This window comes from Mobula hypostoma, chromosome 18 (assembly GCF_963921235.1).
Source record: "Mobula hypostoma chromosome 18, sMobHyp1.1, whole genome shotgun sequence".
NCBI classification, from domain to species: domain Eukaryota; kingdom Metazoa; phylum Chordata; class Chondrichthyes; order Myliobatiformes; family Myliobatidae; genus Mobula; species Mobula hypostoma.
In genome coordinates, this window is record NC_086114.1 from 64,606,542 (window position 1) to 64,634,015 (window position 27,474).

General features: G+C 50.9%; 1 protein-coding gene across 1 annotated transcript; it reads right to left on the reverse strand.

The window, feature by feature from the left end:
* Positions 1 to 488: 488 nt before the first annotated feature.
* mfap1 (microfibril associated protein 1) lies at positions 489 to 26,349 on the reverse strand. The gene is made up of 9 exons (XM_063070264.1): positions 26,186 to 26,349; positions 21,493 to 21,709; positions 21,027 to 21,156; positions 19,558 to 19,745; positions 17,210 to 17,318; positions 11,218 to 11,378; positions 10,064 to 10,223; positions 3,264 to 3,353; positions 489 to 985 (listed from the first exon to the last, which is right to left on the reverse strand). The coding sequence occupies exons 1-9, from the start codon at positions 26,265 to 26,267 to the stop codon at positions 803 to 805; spliced, it is 1,320 nt and encodes a 439-aa protein (XP_062926334.1). The 5' UTR covers positions 26,268 to 26,349; the 3' UTR covers positions 489 to 802.
* Positions 26,350 to 27,474: the final 1,125 nt, after the last annotated feature.

Sequence of the window (27,474 nt, forward strand, 5' to 3'; positions counted from 1 at the left end):
CCCATGATTAGGCTCATGTTAAATCGGGTGCTGCTGGGCGGCATAGCTTTAAGTGCCCCAGAAGGACTTACTCCACACTGTACTTGAACAAATAAGTAATTATTCTGACCAACAAGGCTACACCAAGAAGAATATCTGCTCCTTAACTTGGAAATCAAATGGTTTATCAGCCCATCCAACTCTGGGAATGACACAGGCCATTTTATAGAGTTGTCTAATTTGCCCCAGGGCATTTCAACATCTCATGTTGTTATCTCACCTCCCCAGAAGTTTAAACTTGTACCAAGTTCTCTTTGGGAGGATTACTACTCTATCTCCTTCAACAGGCTTCAAAAATCACCACTTACTCTAATTTTCCTCACACTTTTTACATAATGTTGTAATTTACAAAACTTATGGGAGCAAGGACAAAGCCAAAGCTGAATTCTGGGTTCAGGGTTGCAATCTGTCATGCAGAACTGAGATTCATCTCCCTCAGAACATGGTAAAATGAGATATTAACAATCTGTGAACTTGTAATTTTTATCCAAGCAACACAACAGAAAGGAAAATGAATACATGATTTACACAGTTATAAACATTTTAGAAAATAAGCTTTCTTTAAAAAAACAAGTTTAAATTATGGGTAACCAGCAAATTCACTGGACGGAGAGTACCACAATAGTCTCTAAAAGTTTTAAGCTCCTCAAACTGCAGGCACAATACTAGGCGTGTGGGACACAAGGTGGAACAGTTGCATGAGGGTTCTTGTGCTGGATGTTGAATGCACAGTCCGCGTGGCCAGAGCACATCCCACAAGCAATTACGTGGTTTTCCTCTTCTTGGCCGAAGGCCTTTCAAAAACATCCCGCACGCCAGCTGCTCGTTGCTTGAAGAACTTGCTATTCTGAGCCGATTCCTGAGCCCAGGCAGAATCAAATGAGGTGGTATCTTGGTCAACCAGATGAGTGTATTTGGTCCGTCCTGAACGACCAAAGTTCTTGACCTGATTGTTTGAGATAGATAGAAACGAAGCCAAATTCAGTTTCAAGAGGGAATCACTTTATTCCAAAAACACCCAGTTGAACTTCACCCAAGCCAGATATACACAATGCATTGAATCTCACACCAGAAATTTGAATCTATTACAGGTCAACTTAACAAGTCTGTTGACGACACTTTGAATTATTGGAATGCATAACTATAATCAAGCAGCCATCTGTGCTTAGGGTCCTGGCCTGAAATGTCGACTATTTATTATCCTCCATAGATGCTGCCTGACCTGCTCAGTTCCTCCAGCATTTTGTGTGTTAATCCCACTTCGTTCTCTCCAAAATCCCATCATTTATTTATTTACTGTATCTCGTAGTAATTTTTTTTTCAGACAGGTGGGGCTCGTCAGCCTTGGACGGCAGCCCACCTAGAAGGAAAACTCTGATTTTAAACCTCCACTGCCTTGTGGCCATACCCACCCATGGGAAGGGCTTTGGGAGTAAACCCCCAGGAAGAAATCCGGAGCCGGGGTCCCTAAGGCAGTTTGACGTTGTTTACAACTTCAGTCTGGCAACCTCTGCGACAACACTGGTGTCAAGCCGTACCGGCATTTACCCTTCCCTTGGACTACACCAGTGACGTGGAGAGGGGGAACCCACTCCATGGACAACAGCCGGTTCTTCAAATCTACCCGTCCAGGCTTGCACCCTGGAGAGGACACCGTCCACCAGAGGCGCAAACCCATGATCCCCTGGGATCGACGGCTGCCCGCTACTTAGTTATTTTTTTATGTCTTGCACTGTACTGCTACCTCAAACAACAAATTTCATGACACATACTCAGTGGCCACTTTATTAGGTACACCTGTTCATTAATACAAATATCTAACCAGCCAATCTTGTGGCAGCAACTCAATGTATAAAAGCATGCAGACATATCAAGAGGTTGAACTGTTGTTCAGACCAAACATCGGAATGGAGAAGAAATGTGATCTAAGTGACTTTGACTTTGGAATGATGTTGGTGCCAGACAGGGTGGTCTGAGTATCTCACAAACTCTTGATCTCCTGGGCTTTGGAGATCATAACTGTCTCTGGAGTTTACAGAGGCCAGTTCAGAAAGCAAAAAAAAAAACATCCAGTGAGTGACAGTTCTACAGGCGAAAACACTTTGTGTCAGAGGAGAATGGCCAGACTGGTTTAAACTGACAGGAAGGCTCAAATGCATTTCAACAGTAGTGTGCAGAAGAGCATCTCTGAACAAACACCACATCGAACCTTGAAGTTATGGGCTACAGCAGAAGACGACCATGAACATACACACCGTGGTCACTTTATTAGGTACAGAGGTATTGCACCTAATCACCATATACTGTATGTAGTGATAATAAACCTGATTCTGATTCTCCTTCACAAAAGGCATAGGACAACCTACAGTTGTCAGTTAAGTTGCATGTCCTTAGGGTCTGGGAGAATGTGCAGACTCTCACAAGATGGAACTGTGGCCAAGTTTCAACAAGTTGCATCACTATGCCCCCTCCTTTGGGCAAACATTCCCCATGATGGTAATTCAACTTGGAAAACCTCTCAATAATGCTTTTCTCCTCAGTGAATTTGCTAAATATCCCAGAAATAAATAACCCAGAGTTGCACGGTTATAGCGCATTGCTTTACAGTGCCAGCATCCGGGGTTCAATTCCCGCCATTGCCCTTAAGTGGTACGTATGTCCTCCCCGTGACCGCGTGGGCTTCCTCCCACAGTCCAAAGACGTACTGATGTAGGTTCATTGGTCACATGGGTGTAATTGGATGGTGCGGGCTCATTGGGCCAGAAGTGCCTGTCATCGTGCTGTATTTCTAAATTACATTTTTAAAAATAAGCAACCTCAGACATATCCACATTTTTGCCATTCATTGAGAAAGGTGACATCCTGATAAAGGGTGTCTCGGAGAAATCATCCCCCCCTTACTTGACCTACACTCTCTCTTTCTTGGCCACACAGCTGCAACAAAACAAGCAAGGCTGAATCCTGAACCCTCGCTTTGATTTGATTTCCTATGGAAAACTCAGCAATTCATTCAATAACAATTCTATTCTCACATCTCCCATCACCCGCCATACTCCCACTCCCCATACCCATACCCCAGACACACGCAGTAATATCTCAACGTGCTTTTCCTGCACTGGAAGGCAAAAACCCTCTGGAATCACCAGAAGTTCTTCCAAGCTTCGTATTACTCATTGCTTCCCGTTATCCCAAAACAGCATCACAGGAATCCAGGCACACCATACCTGCATGACTTTTGGCAAAATGGTCTTGTTGAAATGGTCCTCCAGGGTGGGGGAACTGAAGTCCCGTTTATACAGATCCTCCTCTTCATCCTGTTAACAGAAAATGTCATGGCTCAGTTAGTCTGACGCACTCAAAGGAGATTCAAGACTGTTTCATGTCATTTCCTGTACACAAGGGTAAAAGAGATGAAATAACTGTTACTCTGGTTCCATTGCAGCACAAAAATAAACACAAGAAGAACACAATAAACAAAAAGAAACAACAAATATAAATATCTAAGATAATTTACATGCATAAATTGAGTGTATGTGAATACAGTGACACTAGGCACAGGAGTGACTGTACATAAAATGACTGACAGGAGATGATAAAGTAGTAACACACACAAAATGCTGGAGTAACTCAGCAAGTCAGGCAGCATCTAGGAAGAGAAATAAACACCCAACCTTGCGAGCTGAGACCCTTCATCAGGACTGAAAAGGAAGGGGGTAGACACCAGAGTAAAAAGGTGGGGTGGGGGGAAAGGAGGAGAGGTTAGGTGATAGGATCTTGTGTCTGGGCAGTCAGGGATGTAAAGGGGTCAAGACTGTTATTTCCTGTACACAAGTATAAAGGAAAACAAAATAATTGTTACTCCAGATCTGAACCAGCATAAAAAAAACACACACAATAACTTTAACAAAAACATAATAAATATAAAATACATAAGATGGCTTATATGCATGGATTGATTGTATGTCCATAAAGTGACACTAGACAAGGTGACTAACAGGAAATGATAAAGTTGTGGTGGTTGGGGGTGTGGAGGGGTGGGTTAGTGGGTGGAGGTTTTGATCAGCCTCACTGCTTGGATTCGAAGAAGGAAGTCTGAGAGTTGGAGCAGGAGAGCGGAGAAAGGCATTTTTGAAATTTTCGGTTTTTTTTCTCCAACGGCGTTCAGAGAGGCGGGACTGCACAAGCGTGTGACGTCGGGCAGTGCAGCACGGCAGATTTAAAAGGGCAGAAATCCTGCTTCGGGTTTGATTCGAAGAAGGAAGTCTGAGAGTCGGAGCGGGAGCGCGGAGAAAGGCATTTTTGAAATTTTCGTTTTTTTTTCTCCAACGGCCTTCAGAGCGGCGGGACTGCGCAGGCGTGTGACGTCGGGCAGTGCAGCGCGGCAGATTTAAAAGGAACAGAGCCTCATACAGCGGGCAGCGGTGTGAGCCGGGAGCAGAGGAAGGCTTAAGGGCTTTGGCTCAACGGGCTTAGGCGGAAACGGGCGAGGTGAGGAAGGTTTGGTATTCATTTTCTGTTGTTATTTGAGGAGAAGGGCAGTATGAGTGTGAGGGCAGTTTGTTGTTCTCGGTGTCGGATGTGGGAGGCCCTGGAGTCTCTAAGCCTCCCGGACGTCTACATCTGCGCCAAGTGCATCGAGATGAAGCTCCCAAGGGACCGCGTTACGGAACTGGAGCTGCAGCTCGATGACCTTCGTCTGGTCAGGGAGAGTGAGGAGTTGATAGAGAGGAGTTATAGGCAGGTGGTCACACCGGGCCCACGGGAGGCAGACCAGTGGGTCACGGTTAGGAGGGGGAAGGGGAAGAGTCAGGTAATAGAGAGTACCCCGGTGGCTGTGCCCCTTAACAATAGGTACTCCTGTCTGAGTACTGTTGGGGGGGGGGCAGCTTACCCGGGGGAAACGACAGTGGCTGTGCCTCCGGCACAGAGTCCGGCCCTGTAGCTCAGAAGGGTAGGGAAAGGAAGAGGAGGGCAGTTGTGATAGGGGACTCGATAGTAAGGGGGTGAGATAGGCGATTCTGTGGACGCAGTCCAGAGACCCGGATGGTAGTTTGCCTCCCTGGTGCCAGGGTCCGGGATATTTCTGATCGTGTTCAAGATATCCTGAAGTGGGAGGGTGAGGAGCCAGAGGTCGTGGTACATATAGGTACCAATGACATAGGTAGGAAAAGGGAAGAGGTCCTGAAAGGAGAATATAGGGAGCTAGGAAGGGAGTTGAGAAAAAGGACCGCAAAGGTAGTAATCTCGGGATTACTGCCTGTGCCACGTGACAGTGAGAGTAGGAATGCGATGAGGTGGAGGATAAATGCGTGGCTGAGGGATTGGAGCAGGGGGCAGGGATTCAAGTTTTTGGATCATTGGGAACTCTTTTGGCGCAGGCGTGACCTGTACAAAAAGGATGGGTTACACTTGAATCCTAGGGGGACCAATATCCTGGCAGGGAGATTAGTGAGGGCTACTGAGATGACTTTAAACTAGAATGGTTGGGGGGTGGGAATCAAATTAAAGAGGCTAGGCGTGAGGAGGTTAGTTCACAACAAGGGGATGGGAACCAGTGCAGAGAGACAGAGGGGTGTAAAGTGAGGGTAGAAGCAAAAAGTAGTAAGGTGAAAAGTAAAAGTGGCAGGCCGACAAATCCAGGGCAAGCATCAAAAAGGGCCACTTTTCAACATAATTGTATAAGGGCTAAGAGAGTTGTAAAAGAGCGCCTGAAGGCTTTGTGTGTCAATGCAAGGAGCATTTGTAACAAGGTGGATGAATTGAAAGTGCAGATTGTTATTAATGATTATGATATAGTTGGGATCACAGAGACATGGCTCCAGGGTGACCAAGGATGGGAGCTCAACGTTCAGGGATATTCAATATTCAGGAGGGATAGACATGAAAGAAAAGGAGGTGGGGTGGCGTTGCTGGTTAAAGATGAGATTAACGCAATAGAAAGGAAGGACATAAGCCGGGAAGATGTGGAATCGATATGGGTAGAGCTGCGTAACACCAAGGGGCAGAAGACGCTGGTGGGAGTTGTGTACAGGCCACCTAACAGTAGTAGTGAGGTCGGAGATGGTATTAAACAGGAAATTAGAAATGTGTGCAATAAAGGAACAGCAGTTATAATGGGTGACTTCAATCTACATGTAGATTGGGTGAACCAAATTGGTAAAGGTGCTGAGGAAGAAGATTTCTTGGAACGTATGTGGGATGGTTTTTGAACCAACATGTCGAGGAACCAACTGGAGAGCAGGCTATTCTAGACTGGGTTTTGAGCAATGAGGAAGGGTTAATTAGCAATCTTGTCGTGAGAGGCCCCTTGGGTAAGAGTGACCATAATATGGTGGAATTCTTCATTAAGATGGAGAGTGACATAGTTAATTCAGAAACAAAGGTTCTGAACTTAAAGAGGGGTAACTTTGAAGGTATGAGACGTGAATTAGCTAAGATAGACTGGCAAATGACACTTAAAGGATTGACGGTGCATATGCAATGGCAAGCATTTAAGGATTGCATGGATGAACTACAACAATTGTTCATCCCAGTTCGGCAAAAGAATAAATCAAGGAAGGTAGTGCACCCGTGGCTGACAAGAGAAATTAGGGATAGTATCAATTCCAAAGAAGAAGCATACAAATTAGCCAGAAAAAGTGGCTCACCTGAGGACTGGGAGAAATTCAGAGTTCAGCAGAGGAGGACAAAGAGCTTAATTAGGAAGGGGAAAAAAGATTATGAGAGAAAACTGGCAGGGAACATAAAAAACTGACTGTAAAAGCTTTTATAGATATGTAAAAAGGAAAAGACGGGTAAAGACAAATGTAGGTCCCCTACAGACAGAAACAGGTGAATTGATTATGGGGAGCAAGGACATGGCAGACCAATTGAATAATTACTTTGGTTCTGTCTTCACTAAGGAGGACATAAATAATCTTCCAGAAATAGTAGGGGACAGAGGGTCCAGTGAGTTGGAGGAACTGATCGAAATACATGTTAGTAGGGAAGTGGTGTTGGGTAAATTGAAGGGATTAAAGGCAGATAAATCCCCAGGGCCAGATGGTCTGCATCCCAGAGTGCTTAAGGAAGTAGCCCAAGAAATAGTGGATGCATTAGTGATAATTTTTCAAAACTCGTTAGATTCTGGACTAGTTCCTGAGGATTGGAGGGTGGCTAATGTAACTCCACTTTTTAAAAAAGGAGGGAGAGAGAAACCGGGGAATTATAGACCGGTTAGCCTAATGTCGGTGGTGAGGAAACTGCTGGAGTCAGTTATCAAAGATGTGATAACAGCACATTTGGAAAGCAGTAAAATCATCGGACAAAGTCAGCATGGATTTGTGAAAGGAAAATCATGTCTGACGAATCTCATAGAATTTTTTGAGGATGTAACTAGTAGAGTGGATAGGGGAGAACCAGTGGATGTGGTATATTTAAATTTTCAAAAGGCTTTTGACAAGGTCCCACACAGGAGATTAGTGTGCAAGCTTAAAGCACACGGTATTGGGGGTAAGGTATTGATGTGGATAGAGAATTGGTTAGCAGACAGGAAGCAAAGAGTGGGAATAAACGGGACCTTTTCAGAATGGCAGGCAGTGACTAGTGGGGTACCGCAAGGCTCGGTGCTGGGACCCCAGTTGTTTACAATATATATTAATGACTTGGATGAGGGAATTAAATGCAGCATCTCCAAGTTTGCGGATGACACGAAGCTGGGCGGCAGTGTTAGCTGTGAGGAGGATGCTAAGAGGATGCAGGGTGACTTGGATAGGTTGGGTGAGTGGGCAAATTCATGGCAGATGCAACTTAATGTGGATAAATGTGAAGTTATCCACTTTGGTGGCAAAAATAGGAAAACATATTATTATCTGAATGGTGGCCGATTAGGAAAAGGGGAGGTGCAACGAGACCTGGGTGTCATTATACACCAGTCATTGAAAGTGGGTATGCGGGTACAGCAGGCGGTGAAAAAGGCGAATGGTATGCTGGCATTTATAGCGAGAGGATTCGAGTACAGGAGCAGGGAGGTACTACTGCAGTTGTACAAGGCCTTGGTGAGACCACACCTGGAGTATTGTGTGCAGTTTTGGTCCCCTAATCTGAGGAAAGACATCCTTGCCATAGAGGGAGTACAAAGAAGGTTCACCAGATTGATTCCTGGGATGGCAGGACTTTCATATGAAGAAAGACTGGATGAACTGGGCTTGTACTCGTTGGAATTTAGAAGATTGAGGGGGGATCTGATTGAAACGTATAAAATCCTAAAGGGATTGGACAGGCTAGATGCAGGAAGATTGTTCCTGATGTTGGGGAAGTCCAGAACGAGGGGTCACAGTTTGAGGATAAAGGGGAAGCCTTTTAGGACCGAGATTAGGAAAAACTTCTTCACACAGAGAGTGGTGAATCTGTGGAATTCTCTGCCACAGGAAACAGTTGAGGCCAGTTCATTGGCTATATTTAAGAGGGAGTTAAATATGGCCCTTGTGGCTACGGGGATCAGGGGGTATGGAGGGAAGGCTGGTGCAGGGTTCTGAGTTGGATGATCAGCCATGATCATAATAAATGGCGGTGCAGGCTCGAAGGGCCGAATGGCCTACTCCTGCACCTATTTTCTATGTTTCTATGTCACTGTTTCTGAACCCGATGGTCCTGGCATGGATGTTGTGTAGCCTCCTCCGTGATGGGAGTGGGACAAGCTGTGAGGAGCACTGTTAGACAAACTGTCAGCTTAATATGACTCGTCAGGCAGCATGAGTGGAAAGCTGAACAGTCTGATCTAGTTTGCTCTGCACGGATACAGGGTATTTTCAGCATTCGGATTATCAGCACTCATGCAAGCGTATAGTGCCAGTGATCGGGGTTCAATTCCTGTCACTGTCTGGCAGGAGCTTATACAATTCCCCCCATGACCATATGGGTTTCCTCCGGGTGCTCCAGTTTCCATCCACGTTGCAAAGACATACAGGTTAGGATTAGTAAGATTAATAAGGATTGGTGCATGCTACACTGGCACCAGACACATGGCGACACTTTTGGCCTGTCCCCAGCACATCCTCAGACAGTGTTGGTCATTGACACATAGAAAGCATTTCGCTGTGTTTTGATGTGCATACAATAAATAAATCTCATCTTTATAAAAAAACTTAGCTTAATTGCATACTGAACAAGAAAACAGAGGAAGCAACCCCAATTTCAGCCAAAGTCAGCCTGTCCCCTCCACCTCCCGAGCTGCCATTATAACAATCCACTCCCACCCTGACAGCAGGAAGTCAGCTTGTCCCCTCCACCCCTCCGAGCCTCCATTTTCACCATCCGCTTCCCCCTCCCACCCCAGAGGCAGGAAGTCAGCCTGTCCCCCCTCCAGCTCCCCCTATCGGCATTCACTCCCTCCACCCTGCCGTTCAGAGGCACACAGTCAACTGACTCTGCTATTGAACACAGAGCCAGAGCTACTCATGCTTCCACCCACACCACCGAACTGACAAAGTAAGCACTTTTAGTTTAGTGTTCAGTTCATTATTGGAAGGGTATGGAAGGTCAGAGAGGGAGCAGAGGTTTACCAGAAAGTTGCCTGGATCACAGAACAAGATCTATGAGGAAAGGTTGAGCGTACGAGGGCTTTTCTCTTTGGAGCAAAGGAGGATAAGAGGTTACTTGATCGAGGTGTCAAAGATAAGAGACACAGTTAATGGGCAGCCAGAGACTTTTTCCCACAGCAGAAATACAAAAGAGCATAATTTTATGGTAACTGCAGGAAAGTATAAAGAGGACTGTTAGAGGAAGCTTCTTAAAAAAAGTGGTAGGTGCCAGGTATGCCCTGAAAGGGGTAGAGGCAGATACATTAGGGGCATTTAAGAAACTCTTAAGATAGGCACATAGATGATAGAAAAATGGAGGGCTAGGTTAGATTGATCTTGGAGTAGGTTACAAGATAGGCACAACATTGTAGGCTGAAGGGCCTGTAGTGTTCTAACAACCAGCTGTTGCATCTGAATTCCCTGGAAACCCACAGAATTGAGACATTTAAAGCATCGGAACTCACCATGAAAAAGGATCCTCTATGATAATACTTCTGCAGGAACTTGTACTTTCCTTTGCTGGCTTTGTTGGTGATGGATTTGCTATTGGCCCGAAGCTCTGCTCGCCTCTCCTCCTCAGTCAGGTTGTGCATCCTGTCAATCTCAGCCTTCTCCTTCTCCATCCTGCACAATAGAGAGAGAATCCAATGAAAAAAACCATTGCTTCACCCACACAGGAGACAACCCAGAAGAGGGAACTCAATTATCTACATTGGTGATACCCAATGCAGATTGGGCGTATGTCTACTGCAGAATGCGGGATCTCCTGGTGGCCGCCCATTTCAATTCCATTTCCCATTCCCACTCCAACCTATCGGTCCATGTCTTCCTCTACTGCCAAAATGAGGCCAAACTCAGGACGGAGGAGCAACGCCTCTTATTCCACCTGGGTAACCTCTAGCCTAATGGCATGAATATCAATTTCTCCAGCTCCCAGTAATTTCTCCACCCTCCCCCACCCCTCTTTTCCATTCCCCATTTTGGTTCCCCTTTGACCCCATCCTTTCTTCTCACTTGCCCATCACCTTCCTTGGCTTTGCCTCCTTCCCTTTCTTCCATGGTCCACTCTCCTCTCCTATCAGATTCCTTCTTCTTCAACCCTTTACCTATTCCACCTATCCCTTTTAGCTTGTTAATGCAACCACCCTCCCCCGCCCACATATCTTTCCCCTCGCCTAGTCTCACCAACCATCACCAGCTTGCACTCCTTCCCCTCTCCCCACCTTTCCTTCTGGCTTCTGCCCCTTTCTTTTCCAGTCCTGATGAAGGGTTTCTACTCGAAATATCAGCTGTTTATTCCCCTATAGATGCTGCCTGACTTGCTGAGTTTCTCCAGCATTTTGTGTGTTTTTACCAATTTGCTTGTCAAAATTCCATACAGACTCATACCGTGGACATACTGGACAATATCATGGACCAACTCTGCCCAAAAGCTCTGAAGTGTTGCAATGGAATGCACTTGTCTGGGTGAGAGTTGGCTCAGTGTTAACGTCTCACTGGATGATAGTTCTACTTTCCTCGATACGAGGCAGTAAATGAAAGTCACACGTGAAGTTAGTGGTTAGTAGAGTTTTTCTGGGGTAGGGGTGGTTGCAACATGCTGAGGATGGATACTCACGATTCCCGCTCCTCCCGGTCCCTCTTGATACGTTTAAGTTCCCGTACTTTCCACGACTCGTACTCCTCTTCATCATTCTCATCATCAGTGTTGAGCGCATCAAGTGCAGACAGTGTTCTCCGCGACTCCTCAAACTCCCGCTTGGCCTCCTCCTCCACAATCTGCAAAATAGCATCAGTGGTTTTGATCAACGTCAGGGTCCCTCACAGCATCCTTCATCGTCATCGTCACCTTCCCCTCTCCTGGCAATGGGGCAGGACCCCTGATTAATCCTGCTGCTCTTGGACCCCCCTCTTCACCACTGGAAAAAGTCCCACCACCCTCCTTCACCACTGGGACAGGCCGTACCATCCACCCCGCTGTCCCACCACCCCGCTGTTTCACCACTGGGACAGGCTCCACCATCCTCCTGCCGTCCCACCACCCTGTCGCTTCACCACTGGGACAAGCCACACCGTCCACCCCACTGTCTCACCACTGGGACAGGCTCCACCACCCTCCTGCTGTCTCACCACCCTGTTGCTTCACCACTGGGACAGGCCGCACCGTCCACCCCGCTGTCCCACCACCCTGTCGCTTCACCACTGGGAGAAGACCCACCACCCTGTCGCTTCACCACTGGGACAGGCCACACCGTCCATCCCACTATCTCACCACTGGGACAGGCTCCACCACCCTCCTGCTGTCCCACCACCCTGTCGCTTCACCACTGGGACAGGCCGTACCATCCACCCCGCTGTCCCACCACCCTGTCGCTTCACCACTGGGAGAAGACCCACCACCCTGTCGCTTCACCACTGGGACAGGCCGCACCGTCCATCCCGCTGTCTCACCACTGGGACAGGCTCCACCACCCTCCTGCTGTCTCACCACCCTGTCGCTTCACCACTGGGAGAAGTCCCACCACCCTCCTTCACCACTGGGACAAGCCACACCGTCCACCCTGCTGTCCCACCACCCTGTCGCTTCACCACTGGGACAGGCTCCACCGTCCTCCTGCTGTCCCACCACCCTGTCGCTTCACCACTGGGACAGGCCACACCGTCCTCCTGCTGTCCCACCACCCTGTTGCTTCACCACTGGGACAGGCCGTACCATCCACCCCGCTGTCCCACCACCCTGTCGCTTCACCACTGGGACAGGCCACACCGTCCACTCCGCTGTCCCACCACCCTGTCGCTTCACCACTGGGACAGGCCACACCGTCCTCCTGCTGTCCCACCACCCTGTTGCTTCACCACTGGGGCAGGATCCACCACCCTCATGCTGTTTCCCCAACCCTCTCCCATCAGGACAGGCCCCTCTGCCCCCTAATATTCTCCCTCCCTCACTGGGAGAGGCCTCACCATACCCCCAGAGTTCTTGTTCCCTCCCCCATTGGAACAGGCCCCACCATCGCCCTGGTGTTCTTTCATCCTCCCCTTTCATTCACCACTGCCAGTCCTCCTCCTCCTACTGAGCTGCCTCTAGAAATGAGTCAAACATACTAACTCCTTATAGATAGGTGTGGGAGTAAACCTGGGTCACTGATTCTGTATTAGCGCTAACCATTATGATATCGTGCCACCCCAAATCCCACTGGGTCTCCTTCAATACTCTGGAGGTAAAGACACTGTAAGACCATAAGGCATAGGAGCAGAATTGGGCCATTTGGCCCATCAAGTCACTTCTGCCATTCCATTATGGCTGATCTATTATCCCTCTCAATCCCATTCTTTCTTGCCTTCTCCCTGTAACTTTTGATGCTTTGACTTATCGAGAACCTATCAACCTACCAGCTCAGTCATGGCCTCCACAGCAGCCTGTGGCAATGAATTCCATAGGCCTTTCAATATTTGGTAGATTTCAATGAGAACCCTCCCCCGCTCCCCCTCATTTTTCTGAACTCCAGCGAGTACTGGACCAGAGCCAAACGCCCATATCATACGTTAAGTATTTTATTCTCAGGATCTTTCTCATGAACTTTTCCCGGATCACCCCCATTGCCAACACATCCATGAGGGGCCCAAAGCTGCTGACAATACTCCAGATGGGCACTGCGTTGGGGAACGGCTGTACACATGGGCCCTGCTGCCCACAACCGGATGGGCACTGCATTGGGGGCAGGAGGAAATGGCTGTACACATCGGCCCTGCTGCCCACAACCAGATGGGCACTGCGTTTGGGAACAGCTGTACACATCAGCCCTGCTGCCCACAACCAGATGGGCACTGTGTTTTGGAACGGCGGTGCACATCGGCCCTGCTGCCCACAACCAGACGGGCACTGTGCTGGGGAACGGCGGTGCACATCGGCCCTGCTGCCCACAACCAGATGGGCACTGTGCTGGGGAACGGCGGTGCACATCGGCCCTGCTGCCCACAACCAGATGGGCACTGTGCTGGGGAACGGCGGTGCACATCGGCCCTGCTGCCCACAACCAGATGGGCACTGCGTTTGGGAACAGCTGTACACATCAGCCCTGCTGCCCACAACCAGATGGGCACTGTGCTGGGGAACGGCGGTGCACATCGGCCCTGCTGCCCACAACCAGATGGGCACTGCGCTGGGGAACGGCGGTGCACATCGGCCCTGCTGCCCACAACCAGATGGGCACTGTGCTGGGGAACGGCGGTGCACATCGGCCCTGCTGCCCACAACCAGATGGGCACTGCACTGGGGAACGGCGGTGCACACCGGCCCTGCTGCCCACAACCAGACGGGCACTGTGCTGGGGAACGGCGGTGCACACTGGCCCTGCTGCCCACAACCAGACGGGCACTGTGCTGGGGAACGGCGGTGCACATCGGCCCTGCTGCCCACAACCAGATGGGCACTGTGTTTTGGAACGGCGGTGCACATCGGCCCTGCTGCCCACAACCAGATGGGCACTGCGTTTGGGAACAGCTGTACACATCAGCCCTGCTGCCCACAACCAGATGGGCACTGTGCTGGGGAACGGCGGTGCACATCGGCCCTGCTGCCCACAACCAGATGGGCACTGCGCTGGGGAACGGCGGTGCACATCGGCCCTGCTGCCCACAACCAGATGGGCACTGTGCTGGGGAACGGCGGTGCACATCGGCCCTGCTGCCCACAACCAGATGGGCACTGCGCTGGGGAACGGCGGTGCACACCGGCCCTGCTGCCCACAACCAGACGGGCACTGTGCTGGGGAACGGCGGTGCACACTGGCCCTGCTGCCCACAACCAGACGGGCACTGTGCTGGGGAACGGCGGTGCACATCGGCCCTGCTGCCCACAACCAGACGGGCACTGTGCTGGGGAACGGCGGTGCCCATCGGCCCTGCTGCCCACAACCAGACGGGCACTGTGCTGGGGAACGGCGGTGCACATCGGCCCTGCTGCCCACAACCAGATGGGCACTGTGCTGGGGAACGGCGGTGCACATCGGCCCTGCTGCCCACAACCAGACGGGCACTGTGCTGGGGAACGGCGGTGCACATCGGCCCTGCTGCCCACAACCAGACGGGCACTGTGCTGGGGAACGGCGGTGCACATCGGCCCTGCTGCCCACAACCAGACGGGCACTGTGCTGGGGAACGGCGGTGCACATCGGCCCTGCTGCCCACAACCAGACGGGCACTGTGCTGGGGAACGGCGGTGCACATCGGCCCTGCTGCCCACAACCAGACGGGCACTGTGCTGGGGAACGGCGGTGCACATCGGCCCTGCTGCCCACAACCAGACGGGCACTGTGCTGGGGAACGGCGGTGCACATCGGCCCTGCTGCCCACAACCAGACGGGCACTGCGTTCGGGAACGGCGGTGCACATCGGCCCTGCTGCCCACAACCAGACGGGCACTGTGCTGGGGAACGGCGGTGCACACTGGCCCTGCTGCCCACAACCAGATGGGCACTGTGCTGGGGAACGGCGGTGCACATCGGCCCTGCTGCCCACAACCAGACGGGCACTGTGCTGGGGAACGGCGGTGCACATCGGCCCTGCTGCCCACAACCAGACGGGCACTGTGCTGGGGAACGGCGGTGCACATCGGCCCTGCTGCCCACAACCAGACGGGCACTGTGCTGGGGAACGGCGGTGCACATCGGCCCTGCTGCCCACAACCAGACGGGCACTGTGCTGGGGAACGGCGGTGCACATCGGCCCTGCTGCCCACAACCAGACGGGCACTGTGCTGGGGAACGGCGGTGCACATCGGCCCTGCTGCCCACAACCAGACGGGCACTGTGCTGGGGAACGGCGGTGCACATCGGCCCTGCTGCCCACAACCAGACGGGCACTGCGTTCGGGAACGGCGGTGCACATCGGCCCTGCTGCCCACAACCAGACGGGCACTGTGCTGGGGAACGGCGGTGCACACTGGCCCTGCTGCCCACAACCAGATGGGCACTGTGCTGGGGAACGGCGGTGCACATCGGCCCTGCTGCCCACAACCAGACGGGCACTGTGCTGGGGAACGGCGGTGCACATCGGTCCTGCTGCCCACAACCAGACGGGCACTGTGCTGGGGAACGGCGGTGCACATCGGCCCTGCTGCCCACAACCAGACGGGCACTGTGCTGGGGAACGGCAGTGCACACTGGCCCTGCTGCCCACAACCAGATGGGCACTGTGTTTGGGAATGGCGGTGCACATCGGCCCTGCTGCCCACAACCAGACGGGCACTGTGCTGGGGAACGGCGGTGCACATCGGCCCTGCTGCCCACAACCAGATGGGCACTGTGCTGGGGAACGGCGGTGCACATCGGCCCTGCTGCCCACAACCAGACGGGCACTGTGCTGGGGAACGGCGGTGCACATCGGCCCTGCTGCCCACAACCAGACGGGCACTGTGCTGGGGAACGGCGGTGCACATCGGCCCTGCTGCCCACAACCAGATGGGCACTGTGCTGGGGAACGGCGGTGCACATCGGCCCTGCTGCCCACAACCAGACGGGCACTGTGCTGGGGAACGGCAGTGCACGCTGGCCCTGCTGCCCACAACCAGATGGGCACTGTGTTTGGGAATGGCGGTGCACATCGGCCCTGCTGCCCACAACCAGATGGGCACTGTGCTGGGGAACGGCGGTGCACATCGGCCCTGCTGCCCACAACCAGACGGGCACTGTGCTGGGGAACGGCGGTGCACATCGGCCCTGCTGCCCACAACCAGATGGGCACTGTGCTGGGGAACGGCGGTGCACATCGGCCCTGCTGCCCACAACCAGACGGGCACTGTGCTGGGGAACGGCGGTGCACATCGGCCCTGCTGCCCACAACCAGACGGGCACTGTGCTGGGGAACGGCGGTGCACATCGGCCCTGCTGCCCACAACCAGATGGGCACTGTGCTGGGGAACGGCGGTGCACATCGGCCCTGCTGCCCACAACCAGACGGGCACTGTGCTGGGGAACGGCAGTGCACGCTGGCCCTGCTGCCCACAACCAGATGGGCACTGTGTTTGGGAATGGCGGTGCACATCGGCCCTGCTGCCCACAACCAGATGGGCACTGTGCTGGGGAACGGCGGTGCACATCGGCCCTGCTGCCCACAACCAGACGGGCACTGTGCTGGGGAACGGCGGTGCACATCGGCCCTGCTGCCCACAACCAGATGGGCACTGTGCTGGGGAACGGCGGTGCACATCGGCCCTGCTGCCCACAACCAGACGGGCACTGTGCTGGGGAACGGCAGTGCACATCGGCCCTGCTGCCCACAACCAGACGGGCACTGTGCTGGGGAACGGCGGTGCGCATCGGCCCTGCTGCCCACAACCAGACGGGCACTGTGCTGGGGAACGGCGGTGCGCATCGGCCCTGCTGCCCACAACCAGACGGGCACTGTGCTGGGGAACGGCAGTGCGCATCGGCCCTGCTGCCCACAACCAGACGGGCACTGTGCTGGGGAACGGCAGTGCGCATCGGCCCTGCTGCCCACAACCAGACGGGCACTGTGCTGGGGAACGGCGGTGCGCATCGGCCCTGCTGCCCACAACCAGACGGGCACTGTGCTGGGGAACGGCAGTGCGCATCGGCCCTGCTGCCCACCTTCAGTGTATACTTGCGCTGCTCCTCGCTCAGGCGCTTCGCCTCCTGCTCCAGCTCCTTCTGTTTCAGGGCTTCGGCCTCTCGTTCCTGCACAGTGACCCGGTCCTTCCTGACGACGGCAGACATGGAGGTTAGACAAAACAGCAGCTAGTTTTCAGGGAGGAAATTCAAAAATCAGAGGTGCAAAGGGACTTGGGCGCCCTTGTGCAGGTTGGGTCGGTGGTGAGGAACACAAATACAATGTTAGCACTCATCTCTGGAGGACTAGAATACAAAAGCAAGAATGTAATGCTGAGGCTTTATAAGGCATTAGTCAGTCAGTACTTGGAGTATTGTGAGCAGTTTTGTGCCCGTTATCTAAGAAAGGCTGTGCTGGATTAGACAGGGACCAGAGGAGGTTCACGAGATTGATTCTGAAGAAGGATTTACATACAAGGAGCATCTGATGGCTTCGGGCTTGTACTCACTGGAGGTTTAAGAATGGGGGCGGGGGGTAATCTCATTGAAGCCTATAGATTTTTGAAAGGCCAAGAGAGAGTGGATGGGGAGACGATGTTTCCTACAGTGGTGGTGTCTAGAACCAGAGGGCACAGCCTCTGAATAGACAGACATCTATTTGGATGAGGAAGAAGTTTTTGAGCCAGAGGAAGGTAAATCTGTGGAATTCATTGCCACAAACAGCCGTGGAGGTCAGGTCATTGGGTATATTTAAAGCCGATGTTGATAGATTCTTGACTATTCAGGGTATTAGAAGTTTAATGGGGTTGCGAGGGATGATAAATCAGCCATGATGGAATGGCCTAGCAGATCTGATGGGCCAAATGGCCTAATCCTGCTTCTACGTCTTATCGCCTCGGAGTTAAAGAAATAAAACTGTAGAACAGGGAACAGCGCAGTACGGCCCTTCAGCCCACATTGTGATACTGACTTCCTAACCTACCCTATCAACCTAGCCCTTCCCTCCTGTGTTGCCCTTCAGCTTTTTATTGTTCACATACCTATCCAGAAAAATGCCCCTGATATATCTGCCTCTACCACCACCCCTGACAACGCCTTCCAGGCACCCACCACACTGTGTAAAAGAATTTACCTCTGACATCACCCCAATACTTTCCTCCAATCACCTTAAAATTATGCCCCATCATATTAGCCATTTCCACTCTGGGAAAAAGTCTCTGGCTGTCCACTGTATCAATGGCTCTGATCATCTTGCACACCTCGATCAACTCAAGGGATTCTGCAAATGCTCGATATCTTGAGCAAAACACACACACACACACACACACACACACGCACGCACGCACACACGCGCGCGCGCACAAAATGCTGGGGGAATTCAGTAGATCAGACAGCACCTATGGAGGGAAGTAAACGGTCAATGTTTTGGGACCTGATCTTGGCCGGAAATGTCGACTCCTCTCCGTAGATGGCGCCTGACTAGCTGAGTTCCTCCATCATTTTGTGTATGTGTACGTTGAAATAACTATGTGCCTCCTCACGACATCTCAACACCCTTCCCAGCTGTGGAAAAGCAACACTCACAACACGCTGGAGGAACTCAGCAGGTTGGGCATCATCCCTGGAAACGATCAGTCAGCTGTGGAAAAGTCTGCCAATCTGTAGACCTTGTGGCCAAAGGCAGATAACAGCCTTTGATAAGGGCAGAAGCCACCTTGACATTCACTCCAGGGTGGACACAAGGACCCTGTCTCTAATGGGGGTGCTGGGGTTCCTGCACAGATCAGGGCTTGTCCAGTGGACCTCCTGCGTGGAATGCTGCAATCACTGAGGCAGTTCTGACACGGAGGCAAACAGCACAAGCTGCCTTTTGTGCTGACAACCGCACTCAGTTAACACAGCACTCCTCATCCTCCAACAGTTCCGGCTCCTCATAACGCTTCTACAGTGCCAGCAAGCTGGGTTCAATTCCTGCCGCTGTCCGGACAGAGTTTGTACGATTCCCCGTGACTAGGTGCTCCAGTTTCCTCCCACATTCCAAAGCCGTGTGGGTTAGTGCTGACATGGGTGTAATTTGGGTGAAGGGCCTGTAATCTTGCCGTGGTGTATCCCTAAATGAATAAATGTTCTTTAATTCACAAAGAGAATCCTGGTAATACTCAACAGGTCAGGCAGTATCTGTAGAAATGGAAACACGGTTAATGTTTCAGATCAATGAGCCTCTCAGTATCTGCAATACCTCCAGATCTTATTCTCTACAATACTTCTCCTTTCCGATCCAGGCAGCCAGTGACCTATTTCTGTCCAACTTCACAGTTGTATCCAGAAACACCAGGCCACGTGCTCTCCTGGTTTAACAACTTTCAGGCAGCTCGGCAAATGAGCCGTACCTTCTGATAAAAACAGGCTTCAGCCGGGGTTCCGTTTCATCCTCGCTGTCCGTATATTCCTCATACTCAGACTCCTCCTCGGACTCTTCCCCAGACCTCCCTTCATCCTCCAGCTCCAGCAGCTCCAGCTCCTCGTTCTCTCTCTCCTGGGCCCGCTGCCTCATCATAGCACGGCGACGCTCGATTTCCTGTGGGAGAACGGGACAGGTACACTGATTAGCCAGACAAAGCCGATGAAAAGAGAGGTGGGGCATCTCATGGGAAGGTGTGGACAACACTGAGCTGAATAGACTGTCTCCATCCCATGCCTTCCTCATTATCCAGCTTATCAGAGTACTCGTCCTTCCTCCATCCTGACTACCCTACGCATTGACGGCCTTGTATACATGCTGCTATTCTGAGTTAATTCCCTCTCAGTGTGCTTGTGAATAAAAGAATCCTAGAATGAGGGGAGATTTGATATATTTACTAGGGGGATACATGGGGTAAATGAAAGCAGACTTTTTCCACTGAGGGTGTGGGCGACTAGGATTGTAAGTGTTAAGTTATGGGTGAAAGGTAAAATGTTTAAGGGGAATCTGAGGAGGGTCCTTTTCACTCAGAATGTGGAACGAGCTGCCAGAAGTGGTGGATGTGGGTTCAATTGCATGGATGGGAGGGCTATGGAGGGCCATGGTCTGGGGGCAGACTGATGGGGCCAGCAGGGCCATAGGGCTGTTACTGTGCTGTAGTGCTCAACACCTTCAGTAGCAGCAGCTCGTGACTGGCAGAGGTCTGGGAGGATTCTCTCTCCATCTCTTCCAGGGGCTTGCATTTAAATCCATCAACAGAATCTGCCTGTTTCACGGGAAACAGCGGGCGAAGTTACAGAAGAGCTGGGGAAATCTCAGACTGCTCAGCATGTCAAAGTGAAGACGTTAAAATTCAAGCTGGTTTAACGGGTTCTCCAGTACAGAAATGTAAAGGAGAATAAAATAACTGCTACTCCATATCTCAGATGCAGCACAAAAATAAATAACGGCCGTAATAAGAATGAAAAATACAATATAAATACACATGTATACAGAGATTGATTATATGGCCGTAAAGTGACTGTACGCAAGGTGACTGACAGGAAATGATAAAATAGTGGAGGGTTAGTGGTTGGAGGTGCTGATCAGCCTTACTGCTTGGGGAAAGTAACTGTTTAGTCGTCCTGGCATGGATGCGACATTAGCCTCCTCTCTGATGGGAGTGGGACAGACAGTCCACGAGCAGGGTGGGTGGAACCTTTCATGTTACTGACCCTTTACCAGCACCTTTCTGTGTATACGTCCTTGATGGCAGGTAAGTTTCTTAAACAGATTGAGCACTGGTAATTTTTAACTTCTTCAAATCCCTTAACTGCCCCAGACACGGGCATTTCCAGTTTAAAGCTCCCAACACTCATCACAGCCATTGAAAGCCCCTCAGAGCAGGATCGTACTCACCTCATCATCCACTTCCTCCTCCTCCTCCTCACTGCTGTCCTCACGGTCCACGTGCCACGCCTCGCCCTCCTCCTCAGACTCTGCCTCCATCACCACCTCAGGCTCAACGATCATCCGGTGCCGAGCCAGCCTGCAGGAGAGAGAAACACGGGTCTTTAAAGCAACAACGATGCTTCACAAACTCCAGAGCAAAAGCAGCAAGGGACTGACGAGCCAGCCTGTTCCCCTGTCTGATTGCTCAGGAAGAGCTCCATTGCTCTGCTTGGATATTACCTGTGGGACTTTTGACCCAAAGACACTTGGGTTCCTGGTTGACGATTTCATCTGAAAGATGGCATTTAACAGTCGTACAGCAGGCAAACAGACCCTTCAGCCCAACAGGTCCAAGGTTCCCATCTCTGCTGGTGTCACCTGTCCGTGTTTGGCCCCCATTCCTCTAAACATTTTTCTCGTTAAATTCTCTCACCTTTCCTCGACATCCTCAGTCAGTCGGTTCTGGAGTCGCTTGAGACGTGGGTCATTCGCCAGCTCTTCTTTCACCTCAGGTTCCACCTCTGCCTCCTTTGGTTTCTTAATGAACTGGAAATCCTCCTCCTCCTCGTCTGAGGACTCCATTGGAGCGTAATCTGGTCGTTTACCGGACACATAGCGCTTCACCTTCACCTTTTCCATGGACACCTCACCTGGACAAAGGAGGAAGCTGTGTTCAGATAAATGCCTATACAACACACTCAAAGGCCTAAACCTCAGCACTACCAACAAATGGGCTGGGCTCAAGTACATGCAGTTTATTCAAGAACAAAATGGGCATCCAAACTGGTTTATTATTGTCACTTGTGATTAAAAACAGTAAAAAGATTTCGCTTGTCTGCCATCCAGACAGATTGCTCTGAACATACACTCAGTGACCACTTTATTAAGTACAGGAGTGGAATCTGGTGTAGTTTTCTGCTGCTGTAGCCTACCCACTTTAAAGTTTGACATGTTTTGTGTTCAGAGATGCTCTTCTGCACACCACTGTTGTAACGTGTAGCTATTTGAGTTATTGTTGTCTTCCTGTCAGTTTAACGAGTGTGGCCATTCCCCTCAAACCTCGCTCATTAACCAGGTGCTTTCACCTAAAGAACTGCTGCTTACTGGATGCTATTTTTGTTTGTCACACCACTCTCTGTAAATTTAGAGACTGTTACGCATGAAAATCCCAGGAGATCAGCAGTTTCTGAGATGTACCTCGTCTGGCACCAACAAACATTCCACAGTCAAAGTCACTTACATCACGTTTCTTCCCCATTCTAATGTTTGATCTGAACAACAAGTAAACCTCCTGACCATGTCTGCATGCTTTTATGCGTTGAGCTGCTGCCACATGATTGGCTGGTTGGATATTTGCGTTTGCAAGGGGTACATGTGTACCTCGTACAGTGGTCACTGAGTGCAACTACATTAGGATAGTACAAAAAAAAACACAAAGCCTGCAGGAAATCCATTGGCTCTTGACACCTCTTGCTGCTTTGGTAAAGCAAACATTATCAAAGAGCCCACCTACCCCGGGCGGAAGCTACAAATACCTGACAGCATGTACCACCACATGGACAACTGACAGTAAGACAGACTCGATCTCACAAGAGAGACTGCAGATGCTGGAAATCTGGAGCAACACACAAAATGCCGGAGGCACTCTGCAGTTCAACTTACTGACCATCTCCCTTCGTTCTTTCCAGCCCTGATGAACAGTCTCGACCCAAAATGTCAACTGTTCATTTCCCTACTCAGTTCCTCCAGCATTTTGTGTTGTTCCTAACCTCACCATCTACCTCTTTATGTCCTTGTATCTTATTGCACTTCCTCTGCAGCTATTAACATTATATTAGAACATAGAAATCTACAGCACAATACAGGCCCTTCGGCCCACAATGTTGTGCCGACCATGTAATCTACTCTAGAAACTGCCTAGAATTTCCCTACCACATAGCCCTCTATTTTTCTAAGCTCCATGTACCTATCTAAGAGGCTCTTAAAAGACCCTATTGTATCCACCTCCACCACCATCACTGGCAGTGCATTCCACACTCACCACTCTGTGTGAAAAACTTACCCCTGACATCCCCTCTGTACCTACTTCTAAGCACGTTACAACTATGCCCCCTCATGTTAGCCATTTCAGCCCTGGGAAAAAGTCTCTGGCTACCCACACGATCAATGCCTCTCATCATCTTATACACATCTATCAGGTCACCTCTCATCCTCCATTTCTCCAAGGAGAAAAGGCCAAGTTCACTCAACCTATTCTCACAAGGTACGCTCTCTAATCCAGGCAACATCTTTGTAAATCTCTGCACTCTTTCCACATCCCTCCTGTAGTGAGGTGACCAGAACCTAACACAGTTCTCCAGATGGTGTCTGACCAAGGTCTTCTATCGCTGTAACATTACCTCATGGCTTTGGAACTCAATCCCATGATTGATGAATGCCAACACAACATATGCTTTCTCAACAACACTGTCAATCTGCGCAGCAGCTTTGAGTGTGCTATGGACACGGACCCCAAGATCTCTCTGATCCTCCATACTGCCAAGTGTCTTGCCATTAATATAATATTCTGTCTTCAAATTTGACTTACCAAATTGAACCACTCCACACTTATCTGGGTTGAACTCCATCTGCCACTTCTCAGCCCTGTTCTGCATCCTATCAATGTCCCACTAACAACCCTCCAGACTATCCACAACACCCCCAACCTTTATCAGCAAACTTACTAACCCACCCTTCTACTTCTTCATCCAGGTCACTTATAAAAATCACAAAGAGGAGGGGTCCCAGAACAGATATCTGCAGAACACCACTGGTCTCTAACCTCCATGCAGAACATGACCCATCTACAACCACCCTTTGCCTTCTGTGGGCAAGCCAATTCTGGATGCAGAAAGCAAGGTCTCCCTGGATCCCATACCTTCTTAGTTTCTAAATGAGCCTTGCATGGGGAACCTTATCAAATACCTCAGAGGATCTTCTCCAATAACTTGTCCACCACTGAAGTTGGACTCACTGGTCTATAATTTCCTGAGTTATCTCTACTCCCTTTCTTGAACAAGGGAACAACATTTGCAACCCTCCAATCCTCCAATACTTCTCCCATCCCTATTGATGATGCAAAGATCATCGCCAGAGGCTCAGCAATCTCCTCCCTCACTTCTCACTGTAACCTGAGGTATATCTCATCCGGTCCCGGTGACTTATCTAACTTAATGCTTTTCAAAAGCTCCAGTACATCCTCTTCCTTAATATTGATATGCTCAAGTCTTTCAGTCCACTGTAAGTCATCCCCACAATTGCCAAGGTCCTTTTCCTTATTGAATACTGAAGCAAAGTATTCATTAAGTACCTCCGCTACCTCCTCCGACTCCATGCACACATTTCCACTATCGCACCTGATTGGTCCTATTCTCACAGGGCTCATCCATACTTGTAGAATGCATCAGGGTTTTCCTTAATCCTGCTTGCTAAGGCCTTCTCATTGTCCCTTCTAGCTCTCCTAATTTCATTCTTAAGCTCCTTCCTAGCAATCTTGTAATTTTCTAGAACTCTAACAGTACCTAGTTTCTTCAACCTTTCGTAAGCTTTTCTTTTCTTCTTAAATAGATTTTCCACATCTTTTGTACACCATGGTTCTTTAACCCTACCATCCTTTCCCTGCCTCAATGGGACATACCTATGCAGAACTCCATGCAAAGGTTTCCTGAACATTTGCCACATTCCTGCCATGCATTTCCCTGAGAACATCTGCTCCCAAGTTCCTGCCTAATAGCATCATATTTCCCCCTACACCAATTAAATGTTTTCGCAAATTGTCTGTTCCTAACCCTCTTCAGCACTGTGGTAAAGGAGATAAGTCTTGTGATCACTACCTCCAAAATGCTCTCCCACCAGCAGATCTGACACCTGACCAGGTTCATTTCCTAACACCAGATCAAGTAGAACCTCTCCTTAGTTGGGTTATCTTCATATAGCATCAGAAAACTTCCTGAACACACCTAACAAACTCCACCCCATCTAAACCCCTTGTTCTAAGGAGTTGCCAGTCAGTATTAGGAAAGTTAAAATCTCCCATCACCCTATCTGCTCCTCAATGTCTCTGTTACTACTGGGGGGGGGGGTCTATAAAAAACACCCAGTAGAGTTACTGTCCCCTGATTTACCTGGTACTAACTCAATGGTGCCAGAAGCTGTGGCAATCCTTGCGGACTACACAAACATATCCTCAGACTTTGTTGACTGTTCATACAAACAACTGCACAGGTTCAGAAAAAAGTTGCAAACTAGCCAGCTGCATCTTGGGCACTAGCCTCCCCAGCAACGAGAACACCTTCAAAAGGCAATATCCACTCCTGTCACCCAGGACAGGTCCTCTACTCATTGCTACCATCAGGGAAGAGATGCAGGAGCCTGAAGACACACACTCAACATTTCAGGAACAGCTTCTCCCCCTCCACAAACAGATTTCTGAATGGACAATGAACCCATGTACACTATCTCAACATTTTTTTGCTTTCTTTTTGCACTAAGTTTTTAAAATACTTATTGCAATAGCTTTTTAAATTATGTATTGCAATGTACTGCTGCCACAACACATTTCATGACATATACCATATACCTGATGCCAATGAAGCATTTTATTATATGTTTTGATGTACATACGATTAATAAATCAATCTAATAAATGAATGAATGCATCGTGTAATGAACTGATCAATCCGAACAGACAAGCTGTTTACTGTATCAACAGATGTAACATCAATAAACGAACGAATATTCATTACTGCCTGCCTGTACTACACTTTCTGTAACTATAAACCTTTATTCTGCATTTTTTTTCTCTTGTCCTATCTCAATGCACTGACGTAGTGCCACGATCTGTCTGGACCTCAGTTTATCTAATAATAATAAACCAATTAATCCATTAACTCGCAAGAAAACATCACGGTCCCACCCTCAAATCCTTCCCTGCATTCAGAAACACCCGGGCGGAGATCAGCTACGCCAAACAACCCTGGACATGGGGACAGTGCAATCACGGCCCCAAAAATCGAGCCCGGGGCTCGGGTCGCGAATAGGCCGCAAAACTCGGCTTTGCCCACAGTTCCCACCCGCCCTCGACTTACCCTTTTCATTGAGGACGGGCACGGCCCCCGCCGTGGACTGGATCGGGGGCTGCTTGGCGCTGAGGCTCAGCGGAGCCGCCATCCTGTCAATATTGGTGTCGGTGCAGCCGCCACAACAAGATGGAGACAGGGACGGAGACGGCGTCCAACCAGGCGCAATTTGATGTCGTCACCACTCGGCTACAGGCCCCGCCCCTCCACCTGGTTTCTATTGGCTGAAGGTCCGCCAAGGGGAGGGGCGGGGCTAAGGAAGGCCGAATTCGTCACAGACTAGAGCGGAGCGGTAACGAGGGAGCGCCGCGCTGCGGACCGGTGACAGACGAGGGAGCGCCGCGCTGCGGACCGGTGACAGACGAGGGAGCGCCGCGCTGCGGGCCGGTGACAACCGAGGGAGCGCCGCGCTGTGGGCCGGTGACAACCGAGGGAGCGCCGCGCTGTGGGCCGGTGACAACCGAGGGTGTCACTGGGGGGAGGTGTGATGGGAGATGGAAAACTAGCACGAAGTTGAGGCTGTCTGCACTGTGAGAGGAGCGGTATTGAGTTCTCAACTTGGGTGTTTCTGAGGGAGCGATGCACTGGTGGGGTGATAGGAGAGAGCAGTATTGAGGGGCAGTGGTAGGAGAGAGGCGCACTGGGGGAAGTGGTAGGAGAGAGCCGCACTGGGGGAGGTGGAGTGATAGGAGAGAGCTGCACTGGGGGGGGGCAGTGGTAGGAGAGAGCAGCACTGGGGGGCAGTGATGGGGGAGAGAGTCGCACAGAGGGGTAGTGGTGGGAGAGAGCCGCATTGGGGGGAAATGATAGGAGGGAGCCGCGCTGGGGGTGGGGGGAGTGATGGGAGGGAGCCGCGCTGGGGGTGGGCAGTGATAGGAGGGAGCCGCACTGGGGGGGGGGGCAGTGATAGGAGAGAGCCGCACTGGGGGGGGCAATGATAGGAGGGAGCCGCACTGGGAGGGGGCAATGATAGGAGGGAGTCGCGCTGTGGGGGGGGCAATGATAGGCGGGAGCCGCACTGGGGGGGTGCAGTGATAGGAGAGAGCCGCACTGGGGGGGGGGCAGTGATAGGAGAGCGCCGCACTGCGGGGGGGGGCAGTGATAGGAGAGTGCCGCACTGGGGGGGCAGTGATGGGAGAGAGCCGCACTGGGGGGCTGCGGTAGGAGAGAGCCTCACTGCGGGGCTGTGGTAGGAGAGAGCTGCACTTGGGGGGGGACGGTTATTGGGAGAGAGCCGCACTTGGGGGCAGTGGTAGGAGAGAGCTGCACTGGGGGGGGCAGTGATAGGTGGGAGCCAC

Excerpts from the sequence above, each read along its gene's own strand:
- mfap1 (XM_063070264.1), bottom strand. The coding sequence starts at position 26,267 with ATGGCGGCTCCGCTGAGCCTCAGCGCCAAGCAGCCCCCGATCCAGTCC. Across the intron at positions 21,157-21,492 it reads ACTGAGGATGTCGAGGAAAG|GCTGGCTCGGCACCGGATGA; the intron begins GTGAGAGAATTT and ends TCTCTCCTGCAG. Across the intron at positions 11,379-17,209 it reads AGCGCAAGTATACACTGAAG|ATTGTGGAGGAGGAGGCCAA; the intron begins GTGGGCAGCAGG and ends GCTATTTTGCAG.